General features: G+C 42.2%; 1 protein-coding gene across 1 annotated transcript; it reads left to right on the forward strand.

Moving 5' to 3' along the window:
* Nucleotides 1-7,978: 7,978 nt before the first annotated feature.
* On the forward strand, nucleotides 7,979-21,470 carry LOC306879499 (GTP-binding protein Rheb-like). The gene is made up of 8 exons (XM_079432489.1): nucleotides 7,979-8,343; nucleotides 10,312-10,383; nucleotides 11,254-11,321; nucleotides 11,416-11,498; nucleotides 18,651-18,707; nucleotides 18,798-18,845; nucleotides 19,763-19,844; nucleotides 20,017-21,470. The coding sequence occupies exons 1-8, from the start codon at nucleotides 8,292-8,294 to the stop codon at nucleotides 20,107-20,109; spliced, it is 555 nt and encodes a 184-aa protein (XP_079288615.1). The 5' UTR covers nucleotides 7,979-8,291; the 3' UTR covers nucleotides 20,110-21,470.
* The last annotated feature ends 762 nt before the right edge of the window (nucleotides 21,471-22,232 follow it).

A 22,232-nucleotide genomic window follows, 5' to 3' on the forward strand; every position in this document is an offset into this window, starting at 1 on the left:
GCTTATAAAGCATGTGTGATTGTGTGATCAGTGAAATCAGCTGTCAGATGATGGGAACTGTAGTCCAATGGTGAAGTGCCAGTAGTGTAGTGCAAGAGTCCATGCAGTGAGCGAGTGACCTCTGGTGGTGAGCGAATGGAAGTTCATGGCCAGGATTCGTGACAGAGCCCCCCCCCCCCTCCCCAAGGAGCGGCTTCCAGATGCTCCAAACTCAGAACAAACCAGGAGGGCGGTGGAGCGGCGGCGGAACAGGGGGAGGGACGGAGGGCCAGGTCCGTGAGGAAGTGAAGAGACCCAGAACTAAGGCAAAGCCGGCAGAGCAGGGCACCAAGGCAGAGCAGATGGGACTAGAGCCCACCAGGGCGGAGCAGACGGGACTTTAGCCCACCAGGGCAGAGCAGATGACCACCACGGCGGAGCAGAAGACCTCCCTGGCAGAGCAGACGGATTAGGGGCCCACCAGGACAGAGCAGATGGAGCAGGGGCCCACCAGAGCGAAGCAGAAGGCCTCCATGGCTGAGCAGATGGAGCAGGAGCACACCCGGGCAGAGCAGACGGAGCAGAAAACCACCACGGTGGAGCAGAGAACACTGGCAGAGACTGGGACCTAGGGGAAACTGAGACACAAGAGACAAGCAGAGCATATGTGGCCTCAAGGACCGAGGCAGGGAACACAAGTTCATTTAAGGATTCCATGGCAGTGATAAGGTTAACGGGACAGATATGGGGTGCATTTATAGTTTCTGAGTTCATGACAGGCAGGGTTAAGAGTTCACAAACGGCCCCTAGAGGTGCAACACTACAGTCAGGGAGTTCACCCATAACCCCCTCAGTTGTGACTGATGGGACTGGTAATTCACAACCAGCCTCCTCGGCTGACTCAGGGCAGGACAACAGTTTATAGGCTGTGACATGGGCAAAAGAAGGTTCATTAATGGCCTCCGTTGCCAGTTCAAAGGAAGGCAAGAGTTCACAGATGGTCTCTATAGCCGCTACAGGGCAGGACAAGGATTCACAGACGGTCTCCATAGCCGTGACAAGGCAAGACGAGGATTCATAGACGGCCTCCATAGCCGTGACAGGACAGGGCGAGGATTCATAGGTGGTTACCACTGACACTTCTGAAGGTTCTGCAGCAGATGCCGCCACCTCTGGAGGTTCTACAGTGGTAACATCAGGGAACATTTAGAGTTCATTAACAGGACAGGTACAGTGTTCATCTACAGTTCCTCCGACCGTGATAAGACGGACTGGACATGAATTGCTGGGTGCCACCACCGTGCAAGGAACTGAAGAGAGTACCGCCGCTTCAGGAGGTTCTGCAGCATCAGCTGCCACCTTTGGAGAGACTGCAGCAGGTACCATCACTTCAGGGAACACGGCAACGAGCGCCACTACCTCAGGAGGTTCTGCAGCATCAGCCGCCACCTCTGAAGACATAATAGTCGCCACCGTTACCTCTGGGAGTTCTATGGTGGTGTACGCTGCCAAACACAACATAAAGCGATCCCCATCATGGAAAGCGCTTCGGACAGGGGAATTAGTGCAGGAACAGGAGGGGTAAAGTGAGCTGGTTTGGGGATACCAGATGCACGTGCAGACACCAGTGGTGCATCCCTCACACTGGACACCAGACTAGGATACCGAAAGACTGACCCTGAATATCTGGGTGTGACAGATAGAACGTGACAAGACTCTGGCTGCTCAGCTGTGATGTGACGTGGTTCTGGATGGTTAGCGGTGATGTGAAGAGACTCTGGCAGATCTGTGGAGACGTGGTGAGACTCTGGCAGATCCACGGAGACGTGGTTCATTAACATCGACTGTGACTTTACTTAGCTCTTTAAGATCAACGGTGACCTTACTTGATTTATGAATGGCAGTAATGACGTGACCGGTGGTTGTGACCGCCATATTGTGAGTGCGCTCTGGTGCCGTGACCATTTCATTCATAGATGCAGTGTGGCGATCCTCATCCGCGACACCCACAGTGAATAGTGAGCCAACAGTTAACAAAGCAAAATCCAAAAAAACACTCAGTGATGAAAGCGGATCCTCGCGTCTAAACTGAGATTGCAATGGCTGATTAATGCCATCACGAAAAATCTCAATCAAGATAATGTCAGGTAAATCACAATAATGAGCGATGGCTAAAAACTCTCTAATATGGTTCTCCAGTGATCGTGGGCCTTGTTTAAGGGCAAACAATAGTCTTGTAGTGTCCATACCTGACAAATGTCCGTCTGAAAAGTTGCTGGATCCTTGTGTGGCCGAGTATTCTGTAACGGGGAGAACGAGACGTGAGGCGTGCGGATCCATGTGCAAACTTTTATTTATAAATATAGTCAATGCACAGGCAGGGTCAAGTCAAGTCACCTTTATAGCGCTTTTAACAATGTAAATTGTGTCAAAGCAACTGCACAATATCAAAAAAGGAAAATAGTGTGTCAATAATGTAAAATAAAAAGATAAAAAAAAACGATTTTCAGTTAAAGGCATTTCATTATTGAATTCAGTGATGTCATCATCCAGCTCAGTTCAGTTTAAATAGTGTCTTTTCAATCAGGTCGACGATATTGCTGGAAAAGAACCAAAACTCCATCGGTGACAGAATGGAGAAAAAAACCTTGGGAGAAACCAGGCTCAGTCGGGGGGCCAGTTCTCCTCTGGCCAAACGAACCAGCAGTTCAATTCCACCTGGAGCAAAGTCAGATTGTAAGGGCTCAACTGGTTCCAGTGGTCTTTCCCGATGGTTGTCTAAGTGGCGAGGTCCTCACTGGGGATCTGTCTCTGGAACTCATCTCGGTGTCCTGGTCTCCGCTGACGTTCAGGGCTGTAGAGGTCGTCTCTGGGTGCTGATCCACCATCTGAATGACTGTATTGGATCACCGTGAACTGCCAAAATACAGACAGCATGTTACATGTCCCACCAGAGACAGTAATATATTGGATCACTGTTACACAACAATAAAGGACGCATATCACTCGGTTCCACGAGCAGCTTTAGGACTCTCTGATCACTGTTTGGTTCATCTTATTCCATCCTACAGGCAGAAACTTAAGTCTGCGAAGCCTGTATTAAGATCTGTTAAAAGATGGACTAACGAAACAGAGCGGGATTTACAAGCCTGTTTCGACCTCACTGATTGGTCTGTTTTTGAAGCTGCGGCAAATGACCTGGACGAGCTCACAGAGACTGTAACATCTTATATCAGTTTCTGTGAGGACATGTGCATTCCTACCAGGACTCATCTATTCTACAACAATGACAAACCATGGTTCACTGCCAAACTCAGACAGCTCCGTCAGGCCAAAGAAGATGCTCACAGAAAGGGGGATAAAGTCTTGTACAAACAGGCCAAATACACACTGGAAAAGGAGATCAGAGTGGCAAAGAGGAATTATTCTGACAAGCTCAGGAACAAATTCTCTTCCAGCGATCCGGCTTCAGTGTGGCTAGGATTAAAGGACATCACCAGCTACAAAACACCACCCCCCAGCACTCTGGAGAATCAACACCTGGCAGACGACTTAAACGAGTTCTTTTGTCGTTTTGAACGATCACCCCACACCCGCCCAGAACACCCCTCCACACAACCATTCACACCTCCAGCAACCCCTCTCTCCCCCACACCTACAATTCAAATCAGCGAAGACGATGTGTGCCAGGTCTTCAGGAAGAACAAAAGAAGGAAAGCACCTGGTCCAGATGGTGTGTCACCAGCCTGCCTAAAAATCTGTGCTGAGCAGCTGGCCCCCATCTTCACACAGATCTTCAATAGATCACTGGAGCTGTGTGAAGTCCCCTCATGCTTCAAACATCGGTGCAGTTGCTTCCTTTGGGTACGGTAGCTGTGCCCGATACGGATCTGGAAATGATGGCTATGCTTTCCCGGGCCGCCAACAGGTTCGGGCTCATGTGGAATCCTCCACCGTGTCCCGAGCCCTTGAGGCTGGACGATTGGTTCCTGGGGGTGGCACCAGCTGGTTCTCAGCCACCCACCCCAGTTCCTTTCTTCCCGGAGGTGCATGAAGAACTCACCGGTACGTGGAAGGCACCTTTTACTGCCCGAAACCGTGCCGGTGGGTCCTTCTCCCTCACTACCCTTGATGACGGTGCGGCGAAGGGTTACAAGCGCATCCCCCCTGTGGAGCGGGCTGTTGCTATGCAGCTGTGCCCTAACTCCACCTGGTGGGGGGAGCCGTCTCTCCACTTACCGGCAGAGCTTACCAGGCCTGTGGGGAAGCCGCTTCTGCCTTACATGCTATGGCGTTGTTGCAGGTCCATCAGGCCAAGGCACTGAGGGGCCTGCACGAGGGTGGTCATGACCCGCAAGTTCTTCAGGAACTTCGTGCCACGACGGACCTCTCGCTTCGGGCGGCGAAGGTTACGGCGCAGTCAGTGGGTCGTGCAATGTCCACTTTGGTGGTCCAGGAACGCCATCTCTGGCTGTGTCTGGCCGACATGAGGGATACCGACAAAGTTAGGTTCTTTAATTCCCCCGTGTCCCAGACCGGCCTCTTCGGCTACGCGGTCGAGAACTCCCTGCGTCTGCCCCTGCTCCAGCGTCGCAGCAGCAGCCTCCACCCAAGCGGCGCTGTGGAGCCAGTCGTAGCGGGGTCTCCAGCCCGTCCAGGCCCCCGCCAAGAGGGGCGGCAAAGCTAAGAGCAAGAGGCCCTAGGACGGGCGACCCGGAGATGGTTGGGACTGCTCTTCAGGAGTTGGTGACTACACCGCTCCTTCCCCCGGAGGAGGGCCAGGTGGTAAATCCTTTGTTCTGTTCCCCAAATTTTCAATAAAAGAGCAGTTTCTATCATCTCCGGGTCTGAAGAGGGCTCGGAGAGTAGTGGGGGGAGCAAAACCTCTCCACTTTCATCCACCTCTTCAATCGCCGGCGGACATCAGCGCGCAGTTCGAGATGGGCACCCAAGCCTCTCCTGCAGCCCCTGTCCGATCGTGGAACCGGGTAAGTGTTTCACAGCACACACAGACCCCGCTACGGGCCGCCTCCCAAAGAGAGCCCCCCGAGCCGCATCCCTGTGTTCCACCTCGCTGCCCCACTGCGTGTACGCCTACCGTCCCCTTGGTCCCGCTCGTTTCTGCGCTTTGCGTTTGAGGGTCGAGCATATCAGTACAAGGTCCTTCCCTTCGGGCTGGCCCTGTCTCTCCGCGTCTTCACGAGAGCCGTGGAGGGAGCCCTTGTTCCCATGAGAGAACAGGGCGTTCGCATCATCAACTATGTCGACGACTGGCTCATTCTTGCTCAGTCTTGGGAGCAGTTATACGAACACAGGGATTTGGTGCTCAGTCACCTCAGCCAGTTGGGCGTTCAGGTCAACTGGGAAAAGAGCAAACTCGCCCCAGTGCAGAGGATCTCTTTTCTCGGTATGGAGTTGGATTCGGTCGAACAGTCAGCACGCCTCACAGAGGAACGTGTTCAGTCGGTACTGAACTGCCTGAATACATTCAGGGGCAGGACAGCAGTCCCACTGAAACTTTTTCAGAGGCTCCTGGGGCATATGGTAGCCGTTGCGGCAGTAACCCCGCTCGGTTTGCTTCATATGAGACCGCTTCAGCACTGGCTTCATGGCCGAGTCCCGAGATGGGCGTGGCAACGCGGCACGTACCGAGTGGCAATCACTCCGGAATGCCGCCAAACCTTCAGCCCGTGGTTCCCCCCTCCACCCTCAAAGTTCATGCTCAAAGTTCCGCATGCCACAACCACATCGATGGTAAGTCCGTTGGTAAGCACAACCTGGTCATCAGGTTCCTTAGGGGGGCGAGACGGTTAAATCCTCCTCGACCCCCCTCCTTACCCTCTTGGGACCTTGCTCAGGTGCTTCGAGTACTCCAGATTGCTGGCCTTTGCAGTCAGCAGACTTAAAGATTCTGTCTATGAAGACTTTGTTGCTGGTTGCATTGGCCTCCATCAATCGGGTAGGGGACCTGCAGGCATTTTCGGTCGACGAATCGTGCCTAGAGTTCGGGCCGGGTGACGGCCACGTGGTACTGAGACCCCGGCTTGGCTATGTGCCCAAGCTTCCTACCACTCCCTTCAGGGACCAGGTAGTGAGCCTGCAAGCGCTGCCCCCGGAGGAGGCAGACCCAGCCCTGGCTTTGCTTTGTCCAGTTCGTGCTTTGCGACTGTACATAGACAGAACTCAAAGCCTCAGAACCTCAGACCAGCTCTTTGTCTGTTACGGAGGCCAGCAGAAGGGATAGGCTGTCTCCAAGCAGAGGATGGCCCACTGGGTAGTGGACGCCATCGCCTTGGCTTACCAAGCACAAGGCGTGCCCTGCCCACTCAGGTTGCATGCCCACTCTACGAGAGGTGTGACATCCTCCTGGGCGTTGGCCCGTGGTGCCTCGCTGACAGATATTTTTAGAGCTGCGGGCTGGGCGACACCTAACACGTTCGCTAGATTCTATAGCCTTCGTGTCGAGCCGGTCTCCTCCCGTGTTCTCACCTCAGGTCAGAGGCATGGCTCCGGCTTAGTCGTCCCGTCGCCACAGTCGCTGGACCTCGCTGATGCTGCTGTCTTACCTGTTCGGTTCCTCAGCGAAAACCTGAAGATGCAACGCACCTGCTGCTCATTATATACCCGTGCTGCGAGGTGAGCAGCTGCTGCATATGATTGCATGCCAATGTGCATTGGCTCGTTTTAGTTACACTCGAAGCAGATTGGCCTCTCTAGCGAGATTCCTATTCGTCGGTCAGTCCGACGTACGTCTCCATTCCCTCCTTCAGGGAACGAGGGTTACCTATGTAACCGAGACGTTTCTGTTACATCATCAAGTTTTTCTGCGCTGTTGGATATGCTGAGGAATTGAGATAAATCAGGAAGATTACTTACAAAGCAGTCTTTTGTGGTAGAGGTGATGGTTCTACCATACTTGTAACAATGTGTAGAATTTACAGTTTTAGCTATATGGAGTTTACACAAGACTAGATAATGATCTGAGATATCATCGCTTTGCTGCAGAATTTCAACACCACTAACATCAATTCTATGTGACAGTATTAAATCTAGAGTATGATTTCGACAATGAGTAGGTCCGGAAACGTGTTGTCTAACCCCAATAGAGTTCAGAATGTCTATGAATGCTGATCCTAATGCATCTTTTTCATTATCGACATGGAAATTAAAATCGCCAACAATTAATTCTTTAATAAAGTCTGTGTGGTGCCCTGGTGTCCTGTATACAGTAGCCAGTACAAACATCACAGGGGATTTATCACTAACACGTGTTTCTCTAGATAATGTTATATGCAGCACCATAACTTCAAACGAGTTATATTTAAAGCCTGCCCTCTGAGCAATACAGAGAATATTGCTATAAATTGTAGCAACACCTCCCCCTTTACCTTTCGTACGTGGCTATACTAAACCTATTTTCAAAGGTTTGCAAATGCAAATACATTCTATAGAATGTTGAAACTGAGAACAGTTGTCTTTTTATGAGACAGTACTCACATTGGAGTGAGGAGGTCGATTCTATAGCTAAGACTCTCAAACATCCAAAATTGGTATCTTTAGAAAAGTCAGAAGTCAAGGGATGAATTAGAGGCACAATCTTTATGACATTTAAAAAGAAGTTGGTTGGTTCTGAATGATACAATAATATCTCAGCTAGAATTGGACAGCCTTATAATAGGTAAGCATGATTCTGGCAGTTGTAATAAATGTGAACTTTAAGAAACTAAGAGCATGTGCTGATGAAATGTAAGTGAAAAATTCAGCTCAGAGGAGAACTAAAACCTCTTGCTGTCAGTTACGGGACATTACAGAACGTCCTGAACTAGATAAGTAAAGTTTTTTAACTTGGCTTTTTCTTATAAAGTATAAAGTACACATTCTCATATAAAGTATAATATATATTCCTCTTGTCAAAGAGTAGAAGACCAGTCAGTACATGTTCTTTGCTCTTGTATAGCAACACTCCACCCCAGTAGGTGGCGGAAATGCATCAACATTTGGTTTGCCAACTGCCATATAACCTAGAAGTAGAAGACACGCTACTGCAGTGAATAAGCATTTTAGTTCATTCGTCGTAGTTTTAAGACGTCACAATATACCTAAAGTTTACTTCCAAAGAAAAGTATTTTTGACTGTGCGGCGTTTACAAACCGAAAAGTTTACTTTACGCGACAGAAACAATGATGAAGATCTTTCTGGAGGGCGTGGAAAAGTTTGTTGTTATCACGTGATAGACCTCTAATGTTTGATAAACTATTTCTTTCTTAAGCTCCCGTTCTTTGGTTTGGACGTTCAAAGGATATTCACAAATAATGCCTCAACCTAAATACAGAAAGATTGCTGTATTAGGGTATCGTTCCGTTGGTGAGTGTTTGATATAACGTTACTTTTTTCAGTAGGAAGTATTTGATGTTATGTAGTCGCTAAGTTAGCAGAGTTCTCACAGTTGGATAGTAAATTTCATTTTTAGCTGCTCTCTTTACAGCCACTTAAAGCTAATTAGCTCATTTATTTTGACACCGTAAAGAAACTTCAAACAGGGCACCAGCATTTGGAAACATACTGGAGAAGCGCATGGTGCTGGCAGGAGTTAGCAACGTGCGTATCTCAAAACACGAGGATCACACGCGATCATTTCCCATCAAAACTCGAATATCATCAGTCTGGCAATCCTAGTAACATCTCGCTATGTCTCAAAAGTGATTTGTAACGACTTGCAGTTCCCTTTTAGCAAGTAATTCGCCAATTATTGCTGCTTTCTGTTCCACCTTAAATGACTACGACTACGATGGCGCTGTCCATAAAGGGCTCATTCTCGGTCATTTTCAAGGGTACGTTAAATATGACACTAGTTTAATTAACAATTTAATGTCCCATTAAGATTTTGAAACAATACAGACGGAGTCGAATTTGACATTTTTACTGTACCATTTTAATGGTTTTGTGAAATTGACGTGCACCATAACAAAGAGTAAAGGCGTCCTGTTGCACCTTCTGGCCAAAGTGAGGCTGCCTTTGCCTCTTCCAAAGTTTGTTACTCTACCGGTCTGTTTTAATGCAGCTATGAATTTTACATTTGAGACAACGCATATAAATAAGTTTAGTTTAATCACCTGTTGATGTGTAGTAATCGTTTTTCGTCATTATCAAGGATAAGCCTAATATGATTGCTGATAAAAAATACAAAACTTGACGAATACTTTCTATACTTTTTTTTTTTTTTTTTCTAAATTTCAAAATTAAAGTTTCAGTCGCAGCAGGACACTGTAAATCTATATCGAGAGAACCAATGTTTAAATTATAATTTTGACAAAAATTCTGTTTAACTTTATCTTGCACACCTGGCGGCCCTTTGAAAAACTTTTATAATTGATGTATTTCCTTCTGAAGTGGCAGATCTTGTATTATTTGCTGACTGGTGCCGTTAGGTAATTTGAGGACAGCAAGCTATATTTCTGTTGTTATCAGCTATTTCTATCATTAAAATAATATAAATAAACCTTCTGCCCAGTTTCTCTTGAACAACAAACAATGGCTTATTCTCTATACCATACAGTAAGTCAGCTTGAAAGTGAAAGTGACGTGACATACAGCCATGTATGGTGACCCATACTCGGAATTTGTGCTCTGCATTTAACCCATCCAACGTGCACACACACAGCAGTGAACACACACACACACACACACCGTGAACACACACCCGGAGCAGTGGGCACTGGGCAGCCATTTATGCTGCGGCGCCCGGAGAGCAGTTGGGGGTTCGGTGCCTTGCTCAAGGGTACCTCAGTCGTGGTATTGAGGGTAGAGAGAGCGCTGGACATTCACTCCCCCCACCTACAATCCCTGCCGGCCCAAGACTCGAACCCACAACCTTTGGATTACGAGTCAGACTCGTCATAATGGGATCATAACAAATTTTTATAAAAGTAACAACATGTGTACTTTTGCAATGCGTTATGCTTTATATCAGGACTAAGTGTTATGTTTAACACACCCATGAAAATAACTGAGAAAACTTTACAAATTGGCCAAAAGTTGCAAAAGTAGAAAAGGGGGGAGGGGGGTGATCTCACAATGCAGTACACATTTATATGCATTGTGTTAGTGCCATGTACTTAACCTGCATATACATGTGGCTTGATCAGTCAGCAGCTTTCTCAACACCTTTCTGTTACTTTATTTTATTTTAGTTATTTTTTTCTGTTGTAATAAAGTAATTTGATGATTATTGTACTTAATATCATTTAACACCCTTGTAATAGATGGCACATTTTTGTTACTAATTATTATTAAACACTGTTTTGCTAATTGTTTTGATTTATTTTACAACAGGAAAATCCTCCCTCACGATACAGTTTGTAGAAGGACAATTTGTAGATTCCTATGACCCTACTATTGAAAACAGTGAGTACTGGAATATTTGATTGATATACTGTTTTTCTAGCATTCATAGACTGCATTATTCTAAAACGTCATAATGGACTAATAGGCCTACATGTAGTGACTAGCAATTAGTATAGACTACTAAGTTTTTAAGACCATTATATAATGTAGAAGGATCAAACTGCATTGTATAAAAGTATGAGCGTGGACAGGGCCGTTTCTGACAATTGACTCATTAGCATTCCTCTGCGGAAAACTATGACTCTTTGCATTTGAAATGAGCCTGTGTGCTGCAATCTGTTTATCAACATAGTGTAACCAGTTTGGTTTATTATTCATTTAAAAATTAGTATTTTCTTTAGTATTCGCTTTCTAGTTAAGTATATATGTATGTATGTATGTATTTAAATGTCTTTATTTCTGTAATAACTTCTGTAATAACATTAATTATTCATTAACAAACATTGTTACATAATGTTTAACAGATCATTAGTTGTTTAAATAGAAATTAGTGTCATTAAAGTTTGATTCATGTACTGTTATAATCATATGAATGTTAATGAACCACTTATCTGCTAAGTATAATGTCAAGAAGTAATTAAAATTGTGTTATTAGTGTTGCCAACATATTTTTATTTTCGTCAAATGATCAGTAATGACTGCTATATTGTGACACCTGTCAGGTTAACTAAATGGGTAAATTGTGTGTGTGTGTGTGTGGGGGGGGGGGGGGTGGATCTGTTGTTCCTTATTCAGTTTTTAATTCCTGCTTGTGTGCTGTGATATCTCAACAACCATAGTGGAAATCTTGTTATAACATTGTTGCTCCAAAACTACCTTTGAATGTTCTGATATCCCCAACTGAATATATCTTTTCTGTTTGCCTTTAAGCTTTTAATAAAATGGTGTCTGTGAATGGCCAGGATTTCAATCTCCAGTTGGTTGACACTGCTGGACAGGTAAGAACACTCCCACCCAATCTTTCTGTAATTTTTTTTTTTTTTTTTTCATAATTTTTTCATACCAGTTGTCCCCCTCCCCCTTTCTGTTTAGGATGAGTATTCCATTTTCCCCCAGTCTCATTCTATGGATATTCATGGTTACGTTCTGGTGTATTCTGTCACTTCAGCGAAAAGGTCAGAATTTTTTTTCTTACTTGTACTGTTATGGATTATGTTTATTGTTTGTTGTTTTCCATAATTGAAATGTTTAAATGTTTGGTCTGTTTTGATTTTCTTAAGGTAAATAATGCAATTAAACACATCTGCATGCTTGTGTAATCTCTTTTTTATTAAATTTAAATTAATCTCTTATCCTTAAAGGTGGGGTAAGCGATTTCGATGTTGATATTTGAAATCACCAAAACAAACATGCCCCTACCCCAAAAGGGTTTCGCCCCTATTTTATAGCTTCGCCCACACATACATAGTCTATGCAACCCAGGCAACAATTAGTTCTGTGAAACAAAGCAAAACCAATGTTACACCGTGTCTACACCGGACGCGAGTGGCGCAACAAAATACTATAGAAGTCAATATAATCAGTGATGCTGTCTACACTGGATGCTGTGCGGCATGACAAATCTCCGACAGAAAACTGCTGCCGTGTTCTATTTAGGACGTGCTGGTGCTGACACAAATTTACAGGAAAGCAGCCAGAGAATCACCGCGCTTTCAAAATAATCCAACTGAGGTGCGTAGACCAAAAAAGTTTCCCAAAAAGTAAGAGCTTGAAGAAGGTCTGCACACTCTCAAACATCAAAATAATCACAAGCGAGATGAAAGCATGTAGAGAAATTTACTGGATAAAAAAAACTAATTTCGGACACAAATTTCAAATGATTTTCAACGGTCACTTTGTTGCGTCCACGTCCAGTGTAGGCAGACTTTAGCTGTTGCGGCGCGTCCGGTGTAGACTCACCTATCGGGAAGAAACAAAGCAACCTCGGGCGTCCGATCACAGGCCTTCCGCTCCTTGAGTTCTCTCCAGCGCTGGAAAGCTGATCCGATATTTACACGGGTCCTACTTCTTGCCTTATCGTTCCGCAGACGTTTTCCTCTTTTGGTTTTTATTCACCATCTCTATCTTTCTGTTGCTCGGCTTGGCTGTTCTCTCTTTCCCTCTGATTTTTAATGGCGGATCGCAACCAACTTGTGTGCAATTTCAGGGCTTCATATAAGCTCGGCTGTTCACTGAACACTTTCTCCTCCATATCATGAGTAGACACGCCACTTACTGCTGATTGGCTACAAGTTTGTTTTGGTACTCGGCTCAGACTTTTCTAAATCGTTTTTGAAAAATTACTTTATATGTACATATCTTTATACTGTTTCAAATTCAAGTTGGTTTTCATTTTATTGATTACAGAGAAAGCTGTCACAGAGATCAGCATGAAATCTCAATACTGTTATTTCAGTTAGGTCTTCCAAAAAAGATAATAGATTATAGCACCTTTAATCAAAGCTACTTCAGTCTGCATATACTGACTTTGCTTTAGGGATTTATTGCACTCCAATTTACCGATAAACTGTAGAGGTAGTTTAGCCCATGTGCACAATGACAAGAAAGATCTTTTTTTTTTTTTTTCTTGTGAATTTTTTTTATTTTATTTAAAAGGCACACTGTACATGAAAAGAAAAGAAAAAAAAAACACATGAATACAAAAACAACAATGGACTGCCTGATTGTACGAGGAGAAAAGAGCAAACAACTGAAGCAGAAACTACAGAATTATCAGTTAGGATCAGGGAGAATTACTTTTCATAAAGGGATATACAGGCAATTTTGTCAGCGTTATCACCATTTCTGTCTAAAATGGAAATATTTAAATTTCTTCAAACAGTTATCAAAACACCTTTAGTTTTATTGTCAGTCGCCACAAAAGAGACCACCTCGCAATATTTATTATTGCATCTATGAACATCATCCATCCACAAATGAGCTTTCTGGTTCAAAGCAATGTCAACCCTTTTTTCGTTGCAGTAGTAGTAAAACTTATTATATTAATTTCAGTCATTACTATCAAACAAATAAGTGAACTGAACAAATGAGAGAAAGTTATACCACTGCAAATGAATTAACTCAAGTCTGCCTTTAAAAACCCATTAACATAAAGAAAACCCACCCCGTAAAACTTTTACAGACTGGGGTAAAAACCCCAGGCTGCCACCCTCCCCTGTCTTAATCTGTGACAGTTACATGACAGCCAGTACCATTCTTTAGGATGCCGCCATTAGCCCTATTATAAGAGAACAGAATAACTTTGAATTCACATGAATGATAAAGTGGGGTTAAAAAAAAAGTATGTATACTTTCCATAACGAGGAAACAAACATAAATAGTTGTATCATGTACATTGAAAACTGTACATTAATGATACCAAGTTTCCTAGCTTACATGAAGAACTGCCAGTAGCCGATTGATACATGAAGTTCTAGATTAGTAAATCAGAAGTTGAGTCACTCGGTATTATGCCACGTCCATTCCAGGAGAATGAGGAGCGGGAATGGAGCTCAGGAATTGACGCGCTTCGTCCGGTGAGTGCATTAGTTTGGTCTCGCCGTGTTTCATAACGATCTTCAGAGTAGCTGGATACTGAAGACAGGTCTGCAGACCTGCCTCTTTCAGTTCCTTCTGTATTGTACTGAAGGAGCTCTGCTTCTTTGCCGTTGCGGGAGAGAAGTCGGGGAGAAGCTCAACATCGCACCGTCACCCGCTTTCACAGGACAGCGGCGTCAAATCAACGACAGGAATCAAATTCCTGTCATTGTAGCGTAACAGATTTAAGAGAAACACTCGCGGATTGGAGTGATCAGTTGAAGCTCTGGAGTAAACTCGATGCCACGCGTTCGATCTCGATATCTTTGCCCGCAAGTGATGGGATCCAAATCAGCAGAGACCGTTTCAGAAAGCTGATTGGGTCATCCTCCTCGGCCCCTTCAGGTAGTCCCAGCAGGCGGAGATTACTGCGTCTGCTGCGGTCTTGTAAATCAGTCACCTGCTGCTCGAGGGCATCCAGACGCCCAGTGTGTTCGCCGATCACTTTTTCTGCTCTCTCTGTTCCCTGATTTAAAAAGTCAACTTTAGAGCATATATTCTGGATTGTAGTCATATGAGAGGCAAATTCGGTGCGCATTGCTGCTAATTCAGCCTTCAAAATGTCCTCAAATCGCTTTATAGTGGTCGCCATGTTGTCTTCAATGTCGGCTCGGCCCGCCTCGGCTATTGGTTTTGTTTTCTTCTTAATTGGCGAGGATGATGGTGAGAGATAAGCGAGTTTCCGACTGTGTGACCTCTCCAGACCAACGACAAACGGAAAAAACTACCCCAAATGTAAAAAAAGAAGACGAACAACAGTAGAAGACGGTAATATATATTGAGCTCGGCTAATGTGCGACTTGGCTCATGAAAGCGTCACGTGATCCCCACAGATAATTTAAAAAAATATAATCTCTGGTTTACAGCTTTGATGCCATTTATGACTGAAATATTATCTTAAGAATTTCTGTTTCAAATGTGTGATAACGTTCTAAATCTTCACAGATATGTGTACTAATACTGCTCTGAATATGTATCAAACTGATATACAGGTCCTTCTCAAAAAATTAGCATATTGTGATAAAGTTCATTATTTTCTGTAATGTACTGATAAACATTAGACTTTCATATATTTTAGATTCATTACAACACAACTGAAGTAGTTCAAGCCTTTTATTGTTTTAATATTGATGATTTTGGCATACAGCTCATGAAAACCGAAAATTCCTATCTCAAAAAATTAGCATATCATGAAAAGGTTCTCTAAACGAGCTATTAACCTAATCATCTGAATCAACTAATTAACTCTAAACACCTGCAAAAGATTCCTGAGGCTTTTAAAAACTCCCAGCCTGGTTCATTACTCAAAACCGCAATCATGGGTAAGACTGCCGACCTGACTGCTGTCCAGAAGGCCATCATTGACACCCTCAAGCAAGAGGGTAAGACACAGAAAGAAATTTCTGAACGAATAGGCTGTTCCCAGAGTGCTGTATCAAGGCACCTCAGTGGGAAGTCTGTGGGAAGGAAAAAGTGTGGCAGAAAACGCAGCACAACGAGAAGAGGTGACCGGACCCTGAGGAAGATTGTGGAGAAGGACCAATTCCAGACCATGGTGGACCTGCGGAAGCAGTGGACTGAGTCTGGAGTAGAAACATCCAGAGCCACCGTGTACAGGCGTGTGCATGAAATGGGCTACAGGTGCCGCATTCCCCAGGTCAAGCCACTTTTGAACCAGAAACAGCGGCAGAAGCGCCTGACCTGGGCTACAGAGAAGCAGCACTGGACTGTTGCTCAGTGGTCCAAAGTACTTTTTTCGGATGAAAGCAAATTTTGCATGTCATTCGGAAATCAAGGTGGAGAGGGAAATGCCAAAATGCCTGAAGTCCAGTGTCAAGTACCCACAGTCAGTGATGCTGGTGTTGGTCCATTGTGTTTTATCAAGGGCAGGGTCAATGCAGCTAGCTATCAGGAGATTTTGGAGCACTTCATGCTTCCATCTGCTGAAAAGCTTTATGGAGATGAAGATTTCATTTTTCAGCACGACCTGGCACCTGCTCACAGTGCCAAAACCACTGGTAAATGGTTTACTGACCATGGTATTACTGTGCTCAATTGGCCTGCCAACTCTCCTGACCTGAACCCCATAGGGAATCTGTGGGATATTGTGAAGAGAAAGTTGAGAGACGCAAGACCCAACACTCTGGATGAGCTTAAGGCCGCTATCGAAGCATCCTGGGCCTCCATAACACCTCAGCAGTGCCACAGGCTGATTGCCTCCATGCCACGCCGCATTGAAGCAGTCATTTCTGCAAAAGGATTCCCGACCAAGTATTGAGTGCATAACTGAACATAATTATTTGAAGGTTGACTTTTTTTTGTATTAAAAACACTTCTTTTATTGGTCAGATGAAATATGCTAATTTTTTGAGATAGGAATTTTGGGTTTTCATGAGCTGTATGCCAAAATCATCAATATTAAAACAATAAATAAAAGGCTTGAACTACTTCAGTTGTGTTGTAATGAATCTAAAATATATGAAAGTCTAATGTTTATCAGTACATTACAGAAAATAATGAACTTTATCACAATATGCTAATTTTTTGAGAAGGACCTGTATATTAGCTTCCTAATTAATCTTACTAGAATAAAAATAAAAGCTTATGCAATAGCATGAGAACTGATCAAACATTTTCTGTTTTGGTTGCAACTAGGGATGCACGATATTATCGGATTGATATCGGAATCGACTGATAATGGCTTTAAATGTAAATATCGGCATTGGCCAGATATGAAAAATTATGCCGATATGTCTTGCCGACAAGAGGAATGGGTTAACTCACGTGCTCAGGGTGTGCTAGTGATTAGATCACGTCAGCCGTGTGACTCATTCTTGAAGCAAAGTTTTGTCTGAATGAGATTAGATCCACTGATTTAGATTGCTGCACTTAATCTGTGAAAGCACTTACAGAATGACACATAAGTGTATAAACAGTAATAGCACGTGCAGTTCTAACGCCCCTTCGGTAGGGAATTTTAATCTGTAGGGGGCGCTGTTGGCCTACTTCTAATTAAATTAAAAGTAAAATGGCCTGCATAACATTTACATTTACATTTATTCATTTAGCTGACGCTTTTATCCAAAGCGACTTACAATTGCTATATATGTCAGAGGTCGCACACCTCTGGAGCAACTAGGGGTTAAGTGTCTTGCTCAGGGACACATTGGTGTCTCACAGTGGATTCGAACCCGAGTCTCTCACACCAAAGGCATGTGTCTTATCCACTGCGCCATCACCACCCCTACATAAATAAAATTTAGACTGTTTCTGATTAAAGAAAGCGGTAATTGATGTCATAAAATGAGTATTTAATGAAAGAAGAAAGTATTTAATGAAGAAGTACTTAAATGAAGAAAAAAAACACAAACATTTGCAAATTAAATAATTTTATATATACTGATTTATTCATTGATGTGTTATGTTTTATTTTTTAAAGAAATCATGAGCTCTAAATGATTTTCAGAATTTTTACAACTCTCTTGTTTTAGACCATCTACAAATGTTAAATGCGGTGATTGTAGTTTATTTATTGTTATTTTCAAAGCTTCAGTGTACTGTCAAAAAACCTTCATTATTTTTTATTTAATTCTAATAAATAAGTTCTTGTTAAAAACGAACCAAAATTAAAAATATTTTGCTTATCATTTCTGCACAGGAGAGACTTGGTGGTGTTTCCAAACAAAAGGTAATATATCGGTATCGGCCAAAATTAGATGAAAAATATCACCATATCGGATATTGGCAAAAATCCAATATCGTGCATCCCTAGTTGCAACCACTATGACTGCCACATGATTTGGCTTGCTATAGATATTCTATACTATAGCTTACTATAGATATAACTACATAGGCCAAAAATGTAAATAGAATCAGCACTGGCTCTGTTAAGCCCTTTTCCATCCTCTTGGTTCCAGTGCGGATTACTGACCAGTGTTCTGGGCTGGAAAAATCGATTCTACTCTGGCCCTATGGTAGTCTCACTGAGCAATGTAATAACATTCCATTCCATTACTCTGAAGGCCTTAATGTGTTAAATTGTGTGAGAGAGAATGAATCTGCGTGTTCAGTTTCTCTTGAGCAAGTACAGATGAGCGTAGTGGCAGTTTACTGGCAGAAATGCACAGGAATGACTCCCGGTATCTTTGAACAGCATAACGCAGAAATGCTGCTTACACAAACAATGTGACGCATCATATTTGTTTTTGAACTGGTTATGTAGTCACTTAAACAACACCTATATCACCTTTTCTGTTACATGAGTCTGTGAGAGCTAGGGCTGTGCAATATGGACAAAAAAAAAAACCTATTGCTATTTCTATCAATTTTGCGATTTCGATTTTAATCACAATTTTGACACATACAGACATGCTTTACAGTCATAAATGCATGACGATTTCGATTAATCGCACAGCCCTAGTGGGAACACAGAGCTACTTCTAGACAGGCTTCAATTTGGCCAGTGAAGCACTATGTAGGAAACTCTGAATATATTTTACTAATGTTTGATATTTGTCAAAACCATTGCAGATACTATAACACTAGTGACACTCAACATTGGCTGAGAAAAAGGACCTTTTTTTAACCTCATTCTGATTTGGGTTATTTTTCTTCTGAATGTAAGGGCTTAGATACTGATATGAATGTTTTTCAGAAGCCAATAAAATGTAAACAATCCGCTCTGTTTTCAGTTTTGAAGTTGTGCAGGTTCTACATGACAAGCTTCTTGACATGGTTGGAAAGATACAGTAAGTGTGGTTTAAACTTGTGAACATATGGTCTAAAATATTACACAGGGTCATAAAACATGTAGTCATAAATATTACATATTTGCCCAGGGTACCCACTGTTCTAGTTGGGAACAAAAAAGACCTTCACATGGAAAGGTAAGCTTATACTATTTATTCCTCTTTTGCATGTTTTAGAGACCAAGCACTTGAAAAAAAACATATTTTTTATGATGATGATGGAGTGTTATGTTTTTATCATTTTTATGTTTAATTTTATTTTTATAGGGAAAAATACTTAGAAATAGTACATTACGTAGACTTGGTAGAATTGTCACACATCCCCCCTACTACTCAGGCATACATGCTCGCATCAGTCTGACAGGTGGTGCTATGATAAAGCTTTTTACATTTTTGCCATCGGACATACCGGTTGGATATAAATTTTTACCCAGGCCATATTGCCTTTTTGTTATTTGGAATTACATTTGAAGGGTTCTTCAAACCTATTCTAGTTCAAAAGGTGTTTGTCTGATTAATCATCAGATGCTCCTGACGAAGAGTTTTAAAAATAATTTTGATATTTAGTTTTTGTGGTAGACATGCTTGCAAATACTAAAAATCACAATTGATTTAGCAAATTTCTAATCTTAATAATTTGGCTTTAATATCATGAGCCTGCCAGCCTGGTCTCATGATGTATGCTTCCTTGTGGCATACAGTTGAATGATACCCTCTCAAAACAAGTGGGTTAAAGTAACGCATTGATGGGCCATTTAGGTAAAGGATGAATTAGATTAACATTATTAACATTCATCAATGTGATGTAATGCTATTTTGTGCTTTTGTGTGTAATATATATGCAGCAACAATATGAGTAAGGGCAGCTGCAAAGGGCATGAGAAAGTTGGTAGGCACAGCATTTCCACTCTCATGCTCTCTCTTTCTTTCTTTCTTTCTTTCTTTCTTTCTTTCTTTCTTTCTTTCTTTCTTTCTTTCTTTCTTTCTTTCTTTCTTTCTTTCTTTCTTTCTTTCTTTCTTTTATCTCTCTCTTTCTTTCTCTCTCTCTTATTTAGAGTGATTAAACCAGAAGAGGGCAAGAAGCTTGCTGATTCTTGGGGTGCCGCTTTTATGGAGTCATCTGCCAAGGAAAATCAGGTAACTTTGTTTTTTTTTTTTGTTTTTTTTTTCTCAAAGGAACTTTTGCTTGTTTTACAATTGTTTACTAAACTTGTTATAGGCACATTTGTGCAACACATATTTTTGTTTTCTGTACTGTATGGACATTTGTGTATATGTTCTCCTTTTTAAAAGAACATTCATTTTACAGACAGCTGTAGAGGTTTTCAAGAGGATTATTCTGGAAATGGAAAAAGTTGATGGAAATGCCCCATCAGAGGATAAGAAGTGTGCTGTAATGTAAGGCATGCAGTAAACTCACATGCTGAAGTTAAGAGACACATCACCATGCCATTAATTATAACGGAGCAGTTCAGTAACAGGTCCTCTCCTGATGAATTATTTCCAAATGCAGTCAGATTTTTAAGCAAATCAGTACTGTTCAAAACCAATGTCAACAAACATTCTTCTAAAAAATCATATTCAGTATTGGGAATTCAATATTAATGCTATATGAGGCTAAAATTACTGTAAAAGTACTGTAAAAATTACTGTTTATTTAAAATCTCCCATTTATATAAACTTTGTTGACTGACATTTAATGTTTAATCTGACAGGACTAACCAGCAATCTGCTTATCTCAGCAGTACACAGTTCTCTTATTTGGAATTTGTTTGTTTTTTGTTTTTGTTTTGTTTTTTTGCTCTCCAACTATTTACTAATTTTACTTATCTTGAGTAACCAGCAGAATTAAAATGTGTATGAGTAGTTAATTTAAATTTAGTTTTTACAGAGACTGTCATTGAGACTGCACAAATTATCAACTTAGTGCTGTGCTCCACCTTTCCTCTTCCTAGTGGAATGTGTGAACAGTGTGGGTGTGTATATATAAGATGATGTAAACACCATCCTAAAAGATCCAATGTTCACGCTGTTGGTTTTATACACAATCAAGTGACTACAAGAACTGTATTTTTAAACCTTCAGTATAAAGTAAATATGAGATCTTTAAAACTTTGTTAGAATTCTATTTGTGAGATTTAGCATTTTTTCATTTGTTGGAAGTGTTTTGCTTTTGATTCAGTTTGGTTACCTGTAACAATGCCCTACACCCATTTTATTCATGCCACTGTCAACATAAACTTGGCATGGCATATAAAAGTGTTTGTGAGAAAAATACACCGTTTTAGTATGATGTTGAACTTCATACAGACCATTTGCCGTTTGTGAGGGCATAGTCTAATATTTACATAGTTACCAAGGACCAGTCAATTCATGATCAACAGTTTCCCCCGTGGAGTCGTATAAGCTTAATCTTCATTTAAAAGCTGCTGTAGAGCAGTTACGACTGATAATACACCAGCTACCAAAAAATGTTTTTTCCAATGTAGTTGTAGTATCCTCCCTGCTTCCTATTTAGTAATCCTTAGCAATATTAAATAGCACCATGATACGAATACCATCCTGAAATGTCCTGACCTATACTACATTGAATCAGCACTACTGAAGTCCAAGGGTCCTTTGAAATCTGACCTTCTCGTTTTCCAGTGAAGTTCAGGGTGCCAGGTTTTTCATTTTTATAATTTTGACAGCCTTCTTTATAATTTTAGGGACTTCTGTATATGGTATTTTTGTATGTGGAAAAATAAACATTTAAAGTGTTAATGTGTTTTGATTTGTTTTCGTTCTTTGATTTCTCACATCACAGTTGAAATAGTCAGTCAGGGCAGTACATTTTCCTTATAATGCAACTTGCTGCTTAATCACATTAGTACAATGCATGTTAGTTGATCTCTTCAAACTAGTCACAGCTTTTAGCTTTTAACTTGTCAAACATCGAACTTAAAAGTTACGTTAATGACACCATGCAGGTGGGGTAATAACTTCTGACAATCAATTTAGTCATTTACATAGACAACAGAATTCCATTCTTTTTTTTTCTTTTTTTTTTATATTACGTAATTGCTGTATGCTTTACTCTCATATACATGCAGTTTAGTCTGTGAGTCGTTTTCATTGGATTGTAATTTTTCCGTGACACTGCTGAAAATGAACATGCATCTGAGGACTGCTTTGCTTTTGTTTTCTTTTAATGAATGTTTAGATGTTTGATTCCATCTTGGGTTCCCTGTTATGTAATCTGGGGTTCCCCAGCTAATGATGGGAACTCTTAATTAGTCAAAATTCTCATCGAGTTGCATTGTGGGATTGAATGAGCACACTTGATAATGTTCACTATGGTCTTGGACACCACTACAAATGGCTGTTCCCTCAAATGTTCCGACTGCAGTAAAAGCACTGGCCTTGGAACACCTGCGTATATGAGACTGCACACATCCTGCATGGTGAGTACTGCTGGGGTTTTGACATTTTATTCCCCACCAGATTATAGCTCCCCTGCTTCTGGTTGGTTGTTTATATTGGGGA

Source organism: Barbus barbus, assembly GCF_936440315.1.
Source record: "Barbus barbus genome assembly, chromosome: 13".
Lineage (NCBI taxonomy): Eukaryota > Metazoa > Chordata > Actinopteri > Cypriniformes > Cyprinidae > Barbus > Barbus barbus.

Excerpts from the sequence above, each read along its gene's own strand:
- LOC306879499 (XM_079432489.1), top strand. The coding sequence starts at position 8,292 with ATGCCTCAACCTAAATACAGAAAGATTGCTGTATTAGGGTATCGTTCC. Across the intron at positions 10,384-11,253 it reads TGACCCTACTATTGAAAACA|CTTTTAATAAAATGGTGTCT; the intron begins GTGAGTACTGGA and ends TTTGCCTTTAAG. Across the intron at positions 11,322-11,415 it reads TGGTTGACACTGCTGGACAG|GATGAGTATTCCATTTTCCC; the intron begins GTAAGAACACTC and ends CTTTCTGTTTAG.